Source organism: Lipotes vexillifer, unplaced genomic scaffold, assembly GCF_000442215.2.
Source record: "Lipotes vexillifer unplaced genomic scaffold, Lipotes_vexillifer_v1.1 scaffold1109, whole genome shotgun sequence".
Taxonomy (NCBI): domain Eukaryota; kingdom Metazoa; phylum Chordata; class Mammalia; order Artiodactyla; family Lipotidae; genus Lipotes; species Lipotes vexillifer.
The window spans coordinates 383,576-397,578 of NW_006791562.1; the positions used below are offsets into that span (position 1 = coordinate 383,576).

The 14,003-nt window shown below is 44.2% G+C and overlaps 1 protein-coding gene across 1 annotated transcript in view; it reads left to right on the top strand.

Moving 5' to 3' along the window:
* Positions 1–13,687, top strand: part of KCNS3 (potassium voltage-gated channel modifier subfamily S member 3) — a 33,590-nt gene extending 19,903 nt beyond the window's left edge. Inside the window, exons 2-3 of the mRNA XM_007464463.1 lie at positions 2,419–2,603; positions 11,679–13,687. Coding sequence (XP_007464525.1) covers positions 11,735–13,210 — 1,476 coding nt within the window. The 5' untranslated portion in view covers positions 2,419–2,603; positions 11,679–11,734 and the 3' untranslated portion in view covers positions 13,211–13,687. The remainder of the gene's footprint in view (positions 1–2,418; positions 2,604–11,678) is intronic.
* The last annotated feature ends 316 nt before the right edge of the window (positions 13,688–14,003 follow it).

The following is a 14,003-nucleotide window of genomic DNA, read 5'->3' on the forward strand; positions in this document are numbered from 1 at the left end:
TGCTGAATCACGGAGCACAGTCAGAAACCTGCTTAAGTGCTAAATCACAAACGAGCCAGTCTTTTTTTTTTGAACAGTTGCACACTGATACGGATGATAGGAACACAGAGAAACAGAACCATTTGGTGGCATTGTTAAGCAGGAAGGAGAGAACGTGTTGGATGTACACATTTTTCTTTCCCCCAAACCTCCTGGTTTGGGCCACGTTCTGCCATCCCTACCAACCCTTTCTTAACTTTCCCCAACAGCTAAAAGAGGACCTTGATTTTCTACACTAATTGAAATCAGGCAGACCTCCCTGAACTTGACTCCTGTCTCTGGCACTCGTTAGGTGTGGAACTTTGGGCAGACAGCTTCTCTGAGCCTCAATGTCCCACCTATAAAATGGGAATATCAGCACTTACCCCTTACGGTGGTTGAGGAGGGAGGTGATGTGTGTGAAACACTCGGGAAGGTTCCTGGTGTGTTGTAGGGACTCGGAAAGTGCTAGTTACCGTTTTACGTGGCGAGGTCACACCTAGTGTGTGAATGCCCTAAGAGGGAGTAAACTGACATAAATTCACGTAGAGAGGTACTAATTTTACATGTTTTCCAAAAATCCAGTTTTTTGGACAGAAATCACGGTGATGGGAAATGAGGGAAGGCACAAGAATTCCGAGTTTGGGGGGAAGGAGAGAGAAAAAGACAGCCTGGGATGTTATTCGTGCATCAGACATTCATGCCCACTGGGCATCAGTTTTTGTAAGAAAGGTATATTTGGCTAATCTCACAGTCTGTCCCTGGGCCAGCCCCATCCTTCTGGGTGATGAGCCAGTGCCCGGCAGTGCTGGGGTTTCTTAGAAGTGCTGAATAGCCTAAGGACTTTCTTAATTTTTGTCTTCAGTAATTAATATAGTCATATCAAAGCTGTTTGCAGTTAATTGATTATCTCCTAGCCAGATTAATCTTACCTTTCTTTAAAATGTGCTACATTTGGAAAGGCGTCTGCTAGGGAAAGGAAGCCTATATAGATGTGCTGTATCCTTTAAAAAAAGCACAACACTTCTGCATTTCAAGTGAAACACGAGAGTCCGGGGCTAACCCTCTGAGGTGCTGCTGGGAGTCTGTTGGGGAGAGGAAGGGGGAGGAGGATGTTAGCTCCTGAATTGATCTTATTTATCCCTGTTGAGATTTCCCTCCCTCTCTTGCCGCGTGCCCCATCTCAGAAGTTCAGTCTGGGTAATGCTGCAGTTTTCTCTGCATCCTTCCTCGTTATCATCTCTGTTGGAGCTGGAAATTCACCGAACGGTTGCTCTGGCCACTGCTGGGACCGGCTTGGAAACCGTTCCTGCTTTGCGCCGTCTCAAGGCCCCCTGGGTGTTGGTTAGGACACCTCCACTTGTTTGTTGTTTGGCTTGGGGTCTGTGGGCTCCTGGGGTTAGGGTTGAGAGCAGGCACTGCGTCTTGTTGTAATCCCAGTGCCCTGGATGAGGCCGGGCAGAGCTTCACCTAGAATGAAGGTCTGTAGTAACGGCCACAGCTGGAGGCACTGCTTTCAGCTCCTGCGGCTCAGAATCAATCTTCTGTCCTTTATCTTCTCCTCCTCCTCTTTGAACCTATAGCACTGATTGGAAAACACGAAAACCAATGGGCAGATGCTTAGATACTAGTATAAATCCACGGGAATTGCGCCACCGTGAGGCAAGGCTTATCTTGTTGGGAACTGCAGGTTTTCTTTGACTTTCTTTAACTTTTTTCAGAGCGAAAAATTGAAATTTGTCCTTAGATTTGTTTTGATACAAACTTAATTCTCCCCCATACATCACACACACACACACACACACACACACACAACTAGAGAACTTTGATCTAACACCTGTAGTCATTTCTGATCTGTGAAATATGACAATGGCCAAATGAAGCAAAATGGAATTTGGCCAGCCTTCGAAACCTATTGATTTCAAATTAGAGCGGCGGTATTCATTCTGTTAGCACAGTCACACTCAGAACTTGGTCTCTAATGTGGATTAAAGGTACTCATGTAGAGGTTTATAAGTATATCCTTGATGAATTCGCTAATATTATGAATTAGCTAAAATCATGCTCCTGGAAGAAGCTGCCTGGGAGGTGACTGCAGCCCTAATTCTAATGCCTCGTTTTATCCTTGGACATTTTCCCGACCTTGGGGTCAGTGGAGATGCCCCACGTGTCCACTCCAGTCAAGATCTGAGAGTCCTGGGGCCTGAAAGTGGTTGTGAATCCCTTCCTGATGTCTCTGTAGCCACGTGTCCAGTGGGAGTGACGGGTCCCTGAGCGTTAGATGGGGCTCTGAGATATGGGTCTAATCAGTGAAACACCCAGAACAATGAGTCTGAGATAAAACTTCTTGTATGTGTTTTCCCCTTGGAGTTACAGCTTGACTCATGCTTTCTTCTGCAGGTGAGAGTGATTTCCCAGCGACTGCTTTGGCCAGTACAACCAGAGAACAGGATTCTTCTCTGGCCACTAAATGCCTCTGTGCACCACACTTTCCAGTGAAGGAGGAAGGGCGGAGCTTCTTGGATGACGATGGACATTCCACTGGGCAGGATGAGGGCAGAGTGTGTGACATCAGCACCACAGGGGTAAGCGCTGCCTCTCTGACGTTTTCTCTGACACCATTACTTATCAAAGGAAGGGGAGAACAAGCCTTACAGTGCAGTGACAGAAATGAAAGTCAGACATCAGGGAGACTCTTCCGACTGTAAAATCCACTGGGCAGTTGGGGCACATGACTAAGGGAGAAAGGGAGAGTGCCAGCCTGGAAGGATGGGGCTGCAGTTGTCCTGGGGGACATGGCAGGTCAACTATGGAAGATTCTGTCGTCTATGTGGCTCACCCCCTTCTGTTGTTTGTAGTTCAGACTTGAGGGAGTGACACTACTGTTATTGTGACAAGGTTCCGTTTGTGTCCATTTGAGTCAGTCTGGCTTGAAATCGGGGCGTAGACCTGGGGTTGGTAAGAATCTCACTCAGGTCACCGACTGAGGGCTTATTGGCAGTGCCTGGCCCGGGGGTACATTTTTGTTTGAGCCACATAATGTTAAAAACTTTTTGGATCAATTCTGACTACAGTTGAGATATACCGCGTAAAAAGCAGGATTTCTGGGTTTTCCGGGAACACTGTAAGATACACCCAGACTGGCCCTCTGTTCCCACAAAGGACTCTGGTGCTGAGAGTAGGCTTTGCCACTTAGACGAGCATGGGTGGTTCACCACAGTCCCCAGCCTGACCACTTCATTTGTGTAAGTTCTTTGTTTGGCCACTAGAAGCATTTCATTTCACCATGCCTGATCTAGATCCTTCTGCTGCCTCTTTCACAAAAACAGTGATAGTTTTTGTTAATTCTTCCAGATAAAAGTGTCTTTCACTAGACGGTGGACAGCAATTAGCATAAGGGGCTGTGGAGATGACGAGACATGGTCCCCTCTGCAGAAGAGCTTGGAGTCTAGTGACAGCCGTGGTCAGACTTGTGGAGGATAGAGAACTGTAAAAACACTATAATCCCTTGTGGTAGGGGCTCAAATAAAAATGCACCTGCAGGGCTGTGGGAAAAGGTGAGCAGAGCCGGCAAGCAGGGGCAGGGGTGAACTATTAATTTGGCGTAGGTGCGTTCAGATGCTCCAGAACTCCCTCTTCTGGACACCAGAATGTCACTCTGACAGCCGTTTGTATGTGCGTCCCTCCGTGTAACATGACTCAGGTGGAGCTGGGACTCAGATGGAGCTACTGCAGAGTTAAGGCTCCCCTCTTGGGTCTAAGTCCACATTTTTCCTGTTTCTGGTTGAAAATCTTTCACCTGGGGTTCTTTGCTTTTTACAAATAGGAGAGATTTCTGGCTTTTTGTCTCTCTGAATCAGCCCTCTGAGCAGCCCTCCTGCTTGGAGATGAGCTGCGTGGATTACAGGGATCCCTGGAGTTTCCAGAGGGGATTGGCCACACTAAATAGAGTCCAGAGGGAATCAGTACCACTCTAATATGACTGGTCCAGGTGGAGGGGGCAAGAGAGGGAAGGGAGTAAGTAGGGGCAGGAAAGGGGAGGTAGGGATACTGTTACCTTAATGTCTTATTTTTGGAATAAGGTTTTACATGTATCTTATGCTTTGTGTTTTCAAAAGACGTTTGCATTTGTTATTGTATCATCAAGGTGTGTACATCATCTTTTGTAGATCAAGAATCTCCCACCCAAGGTCATGTAGCTGGGGAGTGGCAGCTCAAGCACAAGTTTTCTGGAGTCTTGACATTTTTCTGTATTCTTTAGTTGCTTCTGACAGTTCAGCACAGATAAGGGGACCTGGTGGGTTCGTTTCTTTCAATTCAACATTTAAAAGTTGGGTTTAGGTGATGAATGTTCTGAATTATGGTGACCTGGGACCTATGCCACTGGTGTGTTGTCAGCTGCACTTAATGCTGTTGGAACATGTCAGATGTGGAACAGACCAGGAGGGAGTTTCCTTGCCGTTTATTTGGCCAGTGGGAATCACACTTCATATCCAGGCTTCCTCACTGGTCTGGGAAGAACCATTTGGAAGGCTACTGGGGGGACTGGCTCCATGTAGAAGGCTCAGGATGCCCAGGAAATGCTGATCCCTGGAAACAAAGACTTAAATCCAGCAAGCTCTTTGAAGTTTTGTGTGTCCTGTACTCTGGCTCTGGACAGGTCCTCCTAAATGTCTCATAAACAGCTGTTACTTTCTCAGGATTGTGCTATTTTAGCTGCTGTAAAAATGCTCTGATTCACAGAGGCCTGAATCAAGGACCACTAGCATATTTCCATTTCCAAATTCACAGTCAGGGTGGACCGTGCAATGCCATTGACGTTTCGTTATACTCTCTGCTCCTCTATGGCCCCACATTGACTTCTGATTTTCTTTTCCTTACACATTACCCACCCCAGTGCACGGGGAGCTTTTGCTGTAGGAGAAAATCATCACCAGGGAAGGTTCCTGGTGAGAGGATGCTCAATACTTGGGTGTGGATTGAATGTAGATTTTCAAGTCTGTTTACATTTGTTTCGTTTTACTTGGAATATTCTCATATGGCATGGCCAGAAATACAATTTAGTGTGACCTACCCTTTTTAAAAACATAAACTATTTTTCTTTTAAATTTAATAGAATGAAATACAGCTCTTTCAGAAGAATGTTCCAAAAAGATGGCAGCATTAATGCAGAAAAATGCCCCCCCCCCTTTTTTTTTGGATTTCATGATAGGACTAATGTAGATTTTGGACAAGTGGAAAGGAAAAAAGAATCAAGGTTTTCTGTTTACTTTTATGGAATTGATTTTAAAAAGTGGTTCTGCCCAATAAAGCAAGTACAAGTGGCTTGTATTTGTTTTGCTTTTGTTACTTTTCTGAGCAAATCAAATGCATTATCAAAGCCACTCACGCACATGTGTGCATGTATATGTCTCACCCTTGAAAAGACACAGTTTTGAGAGTATTTTTAAAGTGATTTTGAAAGCATGAGGCAAAGAGAGTGGTAAGAGGTTAATGGCTTTGGAAAGGCTTTATGGGTGCCACTTGGAGAGAAGTGGATCAATGTAGTTTTTCTTTTAAGCTGCCAGAGAATATCTTGGATTTTTGACATCTGTTCTTTCTTTTCAATCTTACAAATACCAAGAGGAACAAGGTGGCCACATACAGTATATGGTGTTCTCACCGTGAGTGATTTGGGTTGATAGTAGGCAGGAGGATTGATACAATGAACCGAAGCTCTTCTTGGGGAAGAGAATGAAAATAGCATTTGATTTTTCTACCTTGCGGCCAGATGCCTTTGGTACCCACAGATGTGCCTGATTTGAGACCACATGTGTCCTTGGCATGCTAGTACCAAATCTCCTACCAAAGAATATAGCATTCATTAATGAGGATGACTGATAAAATATGTAAAATTGAAGATCAACCAGTCCCTCCTTCCTCCCACTTAAAAAAAATTAAATACTCATATTTGAGGCATACTGGAAGGAGTTTGCCCTATAAAAACTGTATAATGTTGGCTAAACTATGAGCCTCAGATTTCCCTGTTTGCAACATGGGGTATAAGATCTACCCCTTAGGACTGTGGGAGAATTAAATGAAATGATTCAGTCATTCAGGGATGCTTACACTGAGGTCCTGCTTGAGATTCTGGGAGTTAAAAGGTGCACAATAGTGTATATGAAAGCATTTACCACAGTGCATGGCTCAAAAAGGTGCTTAGTAAATTTTTCTTAAAACATTGTTGATGGAGAACTTTAACACGTACAAAAATAGAATAATGCATTAACCTCCTCTGTACCCATCACTCAGCTGCAACGATTGTCGTAATTACTAATTCATGGCCATCTTGTATGACAGTGCCTCCACCCTGTCCCCCCCAACCCCACATCAATGGATTATTTTGAAATGAATCCTAAATGTAGTATAATTTTATCCATAAGATCTTAGTGTATATTTCCAAAAGATAAAGATTCTTTTTGAGAGCATAATTACAATACCATTAGCACATTGAAAAACTGACAGTTATTATTTTATGTTATCAAGTGTCTAGTTTAGCATTCAAATGTCCCTGATTTTCATATGTATTTTTAAAAGCATTTGGCTAGCTCAAGTCAGTATCCATACAAAGCCACATGCTGGATTATTTGATATGTCATGTATTTGATCCATGTCCTTTGTCCTGGATAATTTTCCCACAGTTTTTGCTGATTGCATCCCTGTAGTGTCTTTGAACATGTTTCTCTGAAGTCTCTATTTTACTTCAACTGGTAGATCTAGAGGCTAGATCAAATTCAGGTCTGACGTTTTGGGGGCTGGTATAGTTCAGAATTGTGTATATATTTCCATCAGGGGGCACATCCTATCTTTCTGTCTCTTTTTGTTACACCAGGCTTGATCAACGGGTTCAGGTATTGCTCCTCTCATCTACCAGTAATGAAGCTCCCCATCAGCTTTTTATCTGGGTTTTAGCAGCCATTTATGATCATTGCCCAGATCCGTTATTTCATTAAGAGTTGCAAAATGGTGAGATTTTAATTCTATCATTCTTTCACTGTTTTCCAAAATGGCTACCCATAATGCTTGAGGGTTCCAATTTCTCCACATCCTCACGAACAGTTATTGTATTATAACACAATACAATATTGTATTATTATTACTTTTTGATTATAACCATCCTAGTAGTGTGAAGTGGTATTTCATTGTGATTTTGATTTGTATTTTCCTAATGACTAATGATATTGAGCATCTCTTCATGGACTTTTTTTTTTTTTAACGGTACGCGGGCCTCTCACCGTTGCGGCCTCTCCCGTTGCGGAGCACAGGCTCCGGATGCGCAGACCCAGCAGCCACGGCCCAGGGGCCCAGCCGCTCCGCGGCATGTGGGATCTTCCCGGACCGGGGCACGAACCCGTGTCCCCTGCATCGGCAGGTGGACTGTCAACCACTGCGCCACCAGGGAAGCCCATCTTTTTATGGACTTTTTGGTCATTTATATATCTTTGGAGAAATGTCTAGAAAATCCTTTGCCCATTTGTCTTTTTACTGTTGAGTTGTAAGAGTTTTTTTTTAAAATCCTATTCTGGATACTAGACCCCTATCAGATATATGATTTGCAAATATTTCCTCCTATTTTGTGGGCAATTTTGCTAGATATGTCCAAATTCCCCTTCATAAGATTCCCTTTCATTTGTATTCCCAGTCTGTGAAAGTGTTTGCTTCCCCATATACTTGATAATAGAGTATGTAGTCCAATTTTTGGATATATCTTTTTCCATTTTGGTATTGGATATGATACTGCACCATAAGTTTAATGTGCATTTATCTTACTATGAGCAAGGTAGAACATTTTTTTTTTCCTGTTTTAAGACCCATTTGCATTTTTTTCTGTGAACTGTCTGTTCATATCTGGTCCGTTTTTCTATATTGTTGTTCTCTTTTTTCTTCTCTGTCTAAAGCTTTTTACATGCTAGGTATATTAACCACTTGTCTGTGATGTAAGTGGCAAATATTTTTCCCCGTATTCTCTTTTTTAACATTGCTTATGGCATGTTTTCCATACCAAAAATTTTACTTTTATGTAATCAAAAATTTTTTGGTTATTTTTTTCTATATTTTTAGTCACAATTAGAGAAGTTTGTCTCACTTATAGAGGAATTGACCCATGTTTTTATTTAGTGTGTGCATAGTTAAATATATATATATATATATATATATGATTCACACTAAGTGTGGGTGTATGTGTATAAAATATACATCCCTTTATATGTACATTTACATATAACTTCATATGTAAAATATATACTATATAAAAATATATATTAAATATATATAGATATAGCTTTGATGCAGCAACTATTTTCTGAATGGGAGTAAATGATGGCTGTTAATTAAATGATGGCCTGAATATAGGAATCTTGTAAATAATGATGTTCAGTATCTGCTTTTCTTATGCCACTTTGGATGTGTGAGCCAGCACGCTGTAGAGCAGAGGGGTTGGCCTAAGGAGTCCTGGCTTGGGTTTTGCTCTAACCCTTAATAGCTGCATGATGCCCATTCATCTCTTCTGATCCTGCTTCCTCGTCTGCAAAATCCCAAAGTAATAGTGAGGAGCAAAGGATATAAGGACTGTTTGTAATTGGCCAGGGACTAGCTGTATGTAAGGGAACCTTGCTACAGTCTGTAAAGGTGGGCGTCTTCTTTTTGCCTGCCCTCCATAGGCTGCTATGGGCCAGACACAGCCAAAGAAATCAACACTGTACTCTGGCCGCCGTGACGTAGGGAATCTCATCTTGCCCTCTGAGCTGAAGCATTTGATCTGATCCAGAGATGCTTTCCTTTTTCTTTTTTCTGAAAGACCCACAACAAGAGATCCCTGGTTTTATGATGTGTGTTGCTTTTGTGATTAGACTTTGAGGAATGAGCGGACCTCAGAACGGGCTCTCTTTTACTGGCATGGAGTCAATACAAAGCAAGGAGGACAGAGCAAGAAGACGGATATTATGGTTGATAACATTGTTCTTTGGAGAAGTGACTGTGAAACAGTTAGGAAATGGATGGCACACTCTCTGATTGAGACTGACTTGCGCAGGTAGTATCATGAAAGCAGACAGTGGCTTTCTACCATTGTGGGTTTCCAGGAGAGCCAAGGAGATAAAAAATAATCCACCAGGAGATAATGTCCTTTACAGCCTTAACGCTAGCTTAGCTAAAACTAGTTCCTTGGAACATTTTACTACTCTACTTGCCATGAGCATAAGCCTGCTTTCAGAGGCTTATGAAAGCCTCTGGAAGCTGTCTGAGGTTCCATGAATATTTGGACCAAGCCGTAAGCTCTGATTTAAGCCCTTCAGAGAAGATCGCTAACTAAAAATAGAAAGCAGAGGCAGAAAAAAATCAAGTCTTTTAAAGAGGTCAGCAAATCTATGAAGCGTTTTGCCATGCCAGGCTGAGGTCTCTGGGTTCATGGGAACACATTCAGTGCTGGTGAGTCCAGAGCAAATGGCCATGTATTCCTTATGCCACTAGGTTTCCTCCTAGGGTGGATGGCAGAGGGCTGTGTTTTCAGGCTGCGTCCTTTTCAGAGGGGGAATCTCTCGTCTCGCCGACAGATTTGCCTTTCCATAAACATGAGGGCAAGAAATTCCTACTTGACCTCTGTGTTTCCTCTAATGATGTCACCCAGTAATGCAGAGTAGAAAACACATCCTCCTTTTGACTTTCCACTTCCTTATCTTTTCCTTCCAATCAACCGCCAAGTCCTGTCAATTCCACTTTATAAGCTTTTGAATTTGTCACTTTATATACACCACTGCTGTATGAGTTTGGGTCCTCTCACCTATTCTATTGAAGCCGTACCTCCTTGACTCCAGCCATTCCCACCAGCAGTCTTCCCTCCTGCTGTCAGTGGGGTCTTTCCAAGTTACAGTCACAAATATAGCCACGTCCACTTATTGATTAAGAGGATTTGGTGGGGTCTTACCTACAGGATCAAGTCCAGACTCTTTAGATAGATACACAAGTCTCTTTACAGTCTGGCTTGTGCCCACCTTTTGATACCCTCGGTTGGGAATGTCCCTTTCCCTCTTTGCTCAGCTCTGCTTAAACCTTTAACATTTGACCTGAATAGAACCTCTGCCATGAAGCTTCTCCAGACAGAGGTCATTGTTCTTCTCTCAATAAACCCAAAGATGCTTGACTCATTTCTGTTATAACACTTCCCACACTGGGTTATTAGGTTATAATGAGGAAAAAAAAATAGGAAGGGATGGGGGGGATGTGTGTAGTGGAAATAGCATGGGCTTGGGGGTTAATCCAACCTGGGTTTAAATCATGGCTCTACTCAACTTCTCTGAGTATCTGTTTTCCTATACACCTACCTTATAGTACTGGAAGGATTAAAAGACGTAATAAAAACAAAACATCTGCTAGTACTCGGTTGGAACTCAGTATATGACAGTTTCCTACCTTTCTTTTATTTGCATCATTGGCTCTGAGGAAGCGTCATTCTATTGGATGATGGTCAAAATCTATTATTTTTCTCTCTGAGAAATGGTTCTGGTACATCTTGGTTAGCGTCAAGAATAAAATAGCCTGTGTGTGCTGGGCCGGTATAGACTTGGGTGTCATAGATTGGGAGCGTGTGGGAAACTGTGAAGGGAGGGAGGAGGTGGCAGAGGAGCCTGTTCGTGTCAGGAAACTGATAGTGCAGTTAACTTGAAAAGGTTCCCTAAGTCAGTTTCTTCCCTTGTGGATGTACCTGAAACCCCATCCCATGAAGTATAACTATATCTTTTAAGATACTTAGGGACAGGGAGATAATTATATCCTTTTGATTGTCCACATCAAAACGTGGGGAATAGGGCTTTTTCGAAACGGAGTGAAACCTTGGAGCGTAAGAGGAAACCTACATCTTTAGTAAGAGCTGAGCTGAGCCCCCAGGGATGTGTGGGTTGTGGACGAGGTGCAGAGCAGAGGAGAGAGCTGTACCTGAGGGTGCACGACCAAGCCCTAGGGGCCAGGAGAGATGAGCTACAAGCCGGGCAGCAAATAGCCTGTCACGTCTGAATTGAGCGTTTCCAAATAAGGAAGCCTTGTGGTTGAGACTGGAGATGCTTGTATTGTGTAAGTGATCCCAAATGCATTGCTTTTGGGGGAGTGGGAGGTAATTCTGGATGACTAAAAAATAGAGAAATAGGAATTGGGGTTCATAAAATTTATATGGCAGTCTTTTCCAAAAAATGGATATATAAACCAATTTTTTTAAAAAATGAAAACCAAAAACCTGTTTTGTGTCGATTCTCTTCTAATCAAAAAGGGGATAGCGTATTCTTTTTTTTTTTCCTGTTTCCTGTTTTGCTTTTTTTTTTTTTTTTTTTGCGGTACGCGGGCCTCTCACTGTTGTGGCCTCTCCCGTCGCGGAGCACAGGCTCCGGACGCGCAGGCTCAGCGGCCACGGCTCACGGGCCCAGCCGTTCCGCGGCATGTGGGATCCTCCCGGACCGGGGCATGAACCCGCGTCCCCTGCATCGGCAGGTGGACTCTCAACCACTGCGCCACCAGGGAAGCCCCCTGTTTTGCTTTTAATGTAGCCCGTCATCCTGGAAAGGGGAGTTTAAAAATAAGCTTGGCATGGCTGGCTGCATGGGACAGGGCTAAATGCCGTCTTATGTTCCTTCCAGGTCCAGCGTGAACTCCATCTCCCTTCCCAGCCAGCTCTCCGCTGCCTGTATCCACCATGGTGTTTGGTGAGATTTTCCATCGCCCTGGACAAGACAAGGAACTTGTCAACTTGAACGTGGGGGGCTTTAAACAGTCCATCGACCAGAGCACCCTCCTGCGCTTTCCTCACACCAGACTCGGGAAGCTGCTCAGCTGCCACTCGGAAGAGGCCATCCTGGAACTGTGTGATGACTACAGCGTGGCCGATAAAGAGTACTATTTTGACCGGAACCCCTCCCTGTTCAGGTACGTTTTGAACTTTTATTACACGGGGAAGCTGCACGTCATGGAGGAGCTGTGCGTGTTCTCGTTCTGCCAGGAGATCGAGTACTGGGGCATCAACGAGCTCTTCCTCGATTCCTGCTGCAGTAATCGCTACCACGAGCGCAAGGAGGAAAACCACGAGAAGGACTGGGACCAGAAAAGCAACGATGTGAGTACTGACTCCTCGTTCGAAGAGTCGTCTCTGTTCGAGAAGGAGCTGGAGAAGTTTGACAAGCTGCGATTCGGTCGGCTCCGGAAGAATATCTGGATTCGCACGGAGAACCCAGCCTACTGCCTGTCGGCCAAGCTCATCGCCATCTCCTCCCTGAGCGTGGTGCTGGCCTCCATTGTGGCCATGTGCGTCCACAGCATGTCGGAGTTCCAGAACGAGGACGGGGAGGTGGACGACCCCGTGCTGGAAGGCGTCGAGATCGCGTGCATCGCGTGGTTCACCGTTGAGCTGGCCATCCGGCTGGTTGCTGCTCCCTGTCAAAAGAAATTCTGGAAAAACCCTCTGAACATAATCGACTTCATCTCCATTATTCCCTTTTATGCCACGTTGGCTGTAGACACCAAGAAGGAAGAGAGTGAGGACATTGAAAACATGGGCAAGGTGGTCCAGATCCTCAGGCTTATGAGGATTTTCCGCATCCTCAAGCTTGCCCGGCATTCGGTAGGACTTCGGTCTCTCGGTGCCACACTGAGGCATAGCTACCACGAAGTTGGGCTGCTGCTTCTCTTCCTGTCGGTGGGCATTTCCATCTTTTCTGTGCTTGTCTACTCTGTGGAGAAAGATGACCACACGTCCAGCCTCACCAGCATCCCTGTCTGCTGGTGGTGGGCCACCATCAGCATGACAACCGTGGGCTACGGCGACACCCACCCAGTCACCTTGGCTGGGAAGCTTATCGCCAGCACGTGCATCATCTGTGGCATCTTGGTGGTGGCCCTTCCCATCACCATTATCTTCAACAAGTTTTCCAAGTACTACCAGAAGCAAAAGGACATTGAAGTGGACCAGTGTAGTGAGGACCCACCAGAGAAGTGTCATGAGCTCCCTTACTTTAACATTAGGGACATTTATGCCCAGCGGATGCATGCCTTCCTCACCAGTCTCTCTTCTGTGGGCATCGTGGTGAGTGACCCCGATGCCACAGACGCTTCAAGCGTTGAAGACAACGAGGATGTTTATAACACAGCATCCTTGGAGAATTGCACGGCAAAATGAGCAGGGATGTTTGTGCCTGTACCTCGTGTCCCTTTTACCGATGTTAGGTTAACACAGCTTTATAAACCTCAGTGGGTTTGTTAAAATCATTTAATTCTCAGGGTGTACTTTTCAGCCATAGTTGGACATTTCACTGCTCTGAAATGATAGAAACGTCTTTATTTTTTTCAGAGAGGTGAATTAAATGCCTTGCTCTGAAATTTATTCTTTACAAGAGAGAGTTGTGATATGATTTTTGAAAAACAAAAGGTAGATGGTATTGGGTGGGATTTCTTGCTACGGCTTACGTATCATTCTGTGTTTATCATTTACTCACATTGAGCTAACTGTCAATTACTGACAAGTAGAATCAAAGGCCCAGCTGACTGAAGATTACAAGCATGTAAGATCCACAAAATGAGACAATGCATGTCAATCCATGTTCACGTTCTAAACATGGACATTAGGAGCCTAATAAACTGCCTAATTCAGTACGGAGAATGTCTTGGTCGTATGTTTTTATGTCAAGTAAGTATATTTCAGTATATTCACAATTGGCTTGGGAGGGAAAAGCTCTTTTTGGCACACACAGAAAAGAGCCCTTTCTGTGTGTCTCTGAATTTTGGATATACATCAGCAGTGGGCTAGTTCTTTTGTTCAGTAGACTTGATAGTGGTTGGCAAGCGGGAGGATCACGTTCATGATTAAACCACACTGTCCAGTGTAACCCGATTTTGCGTGTACATGTTTAGGACATACTCAAATTGGCATAGGTGCATGAAACATGTGCCCTTACAGATACGTTTCCAATATA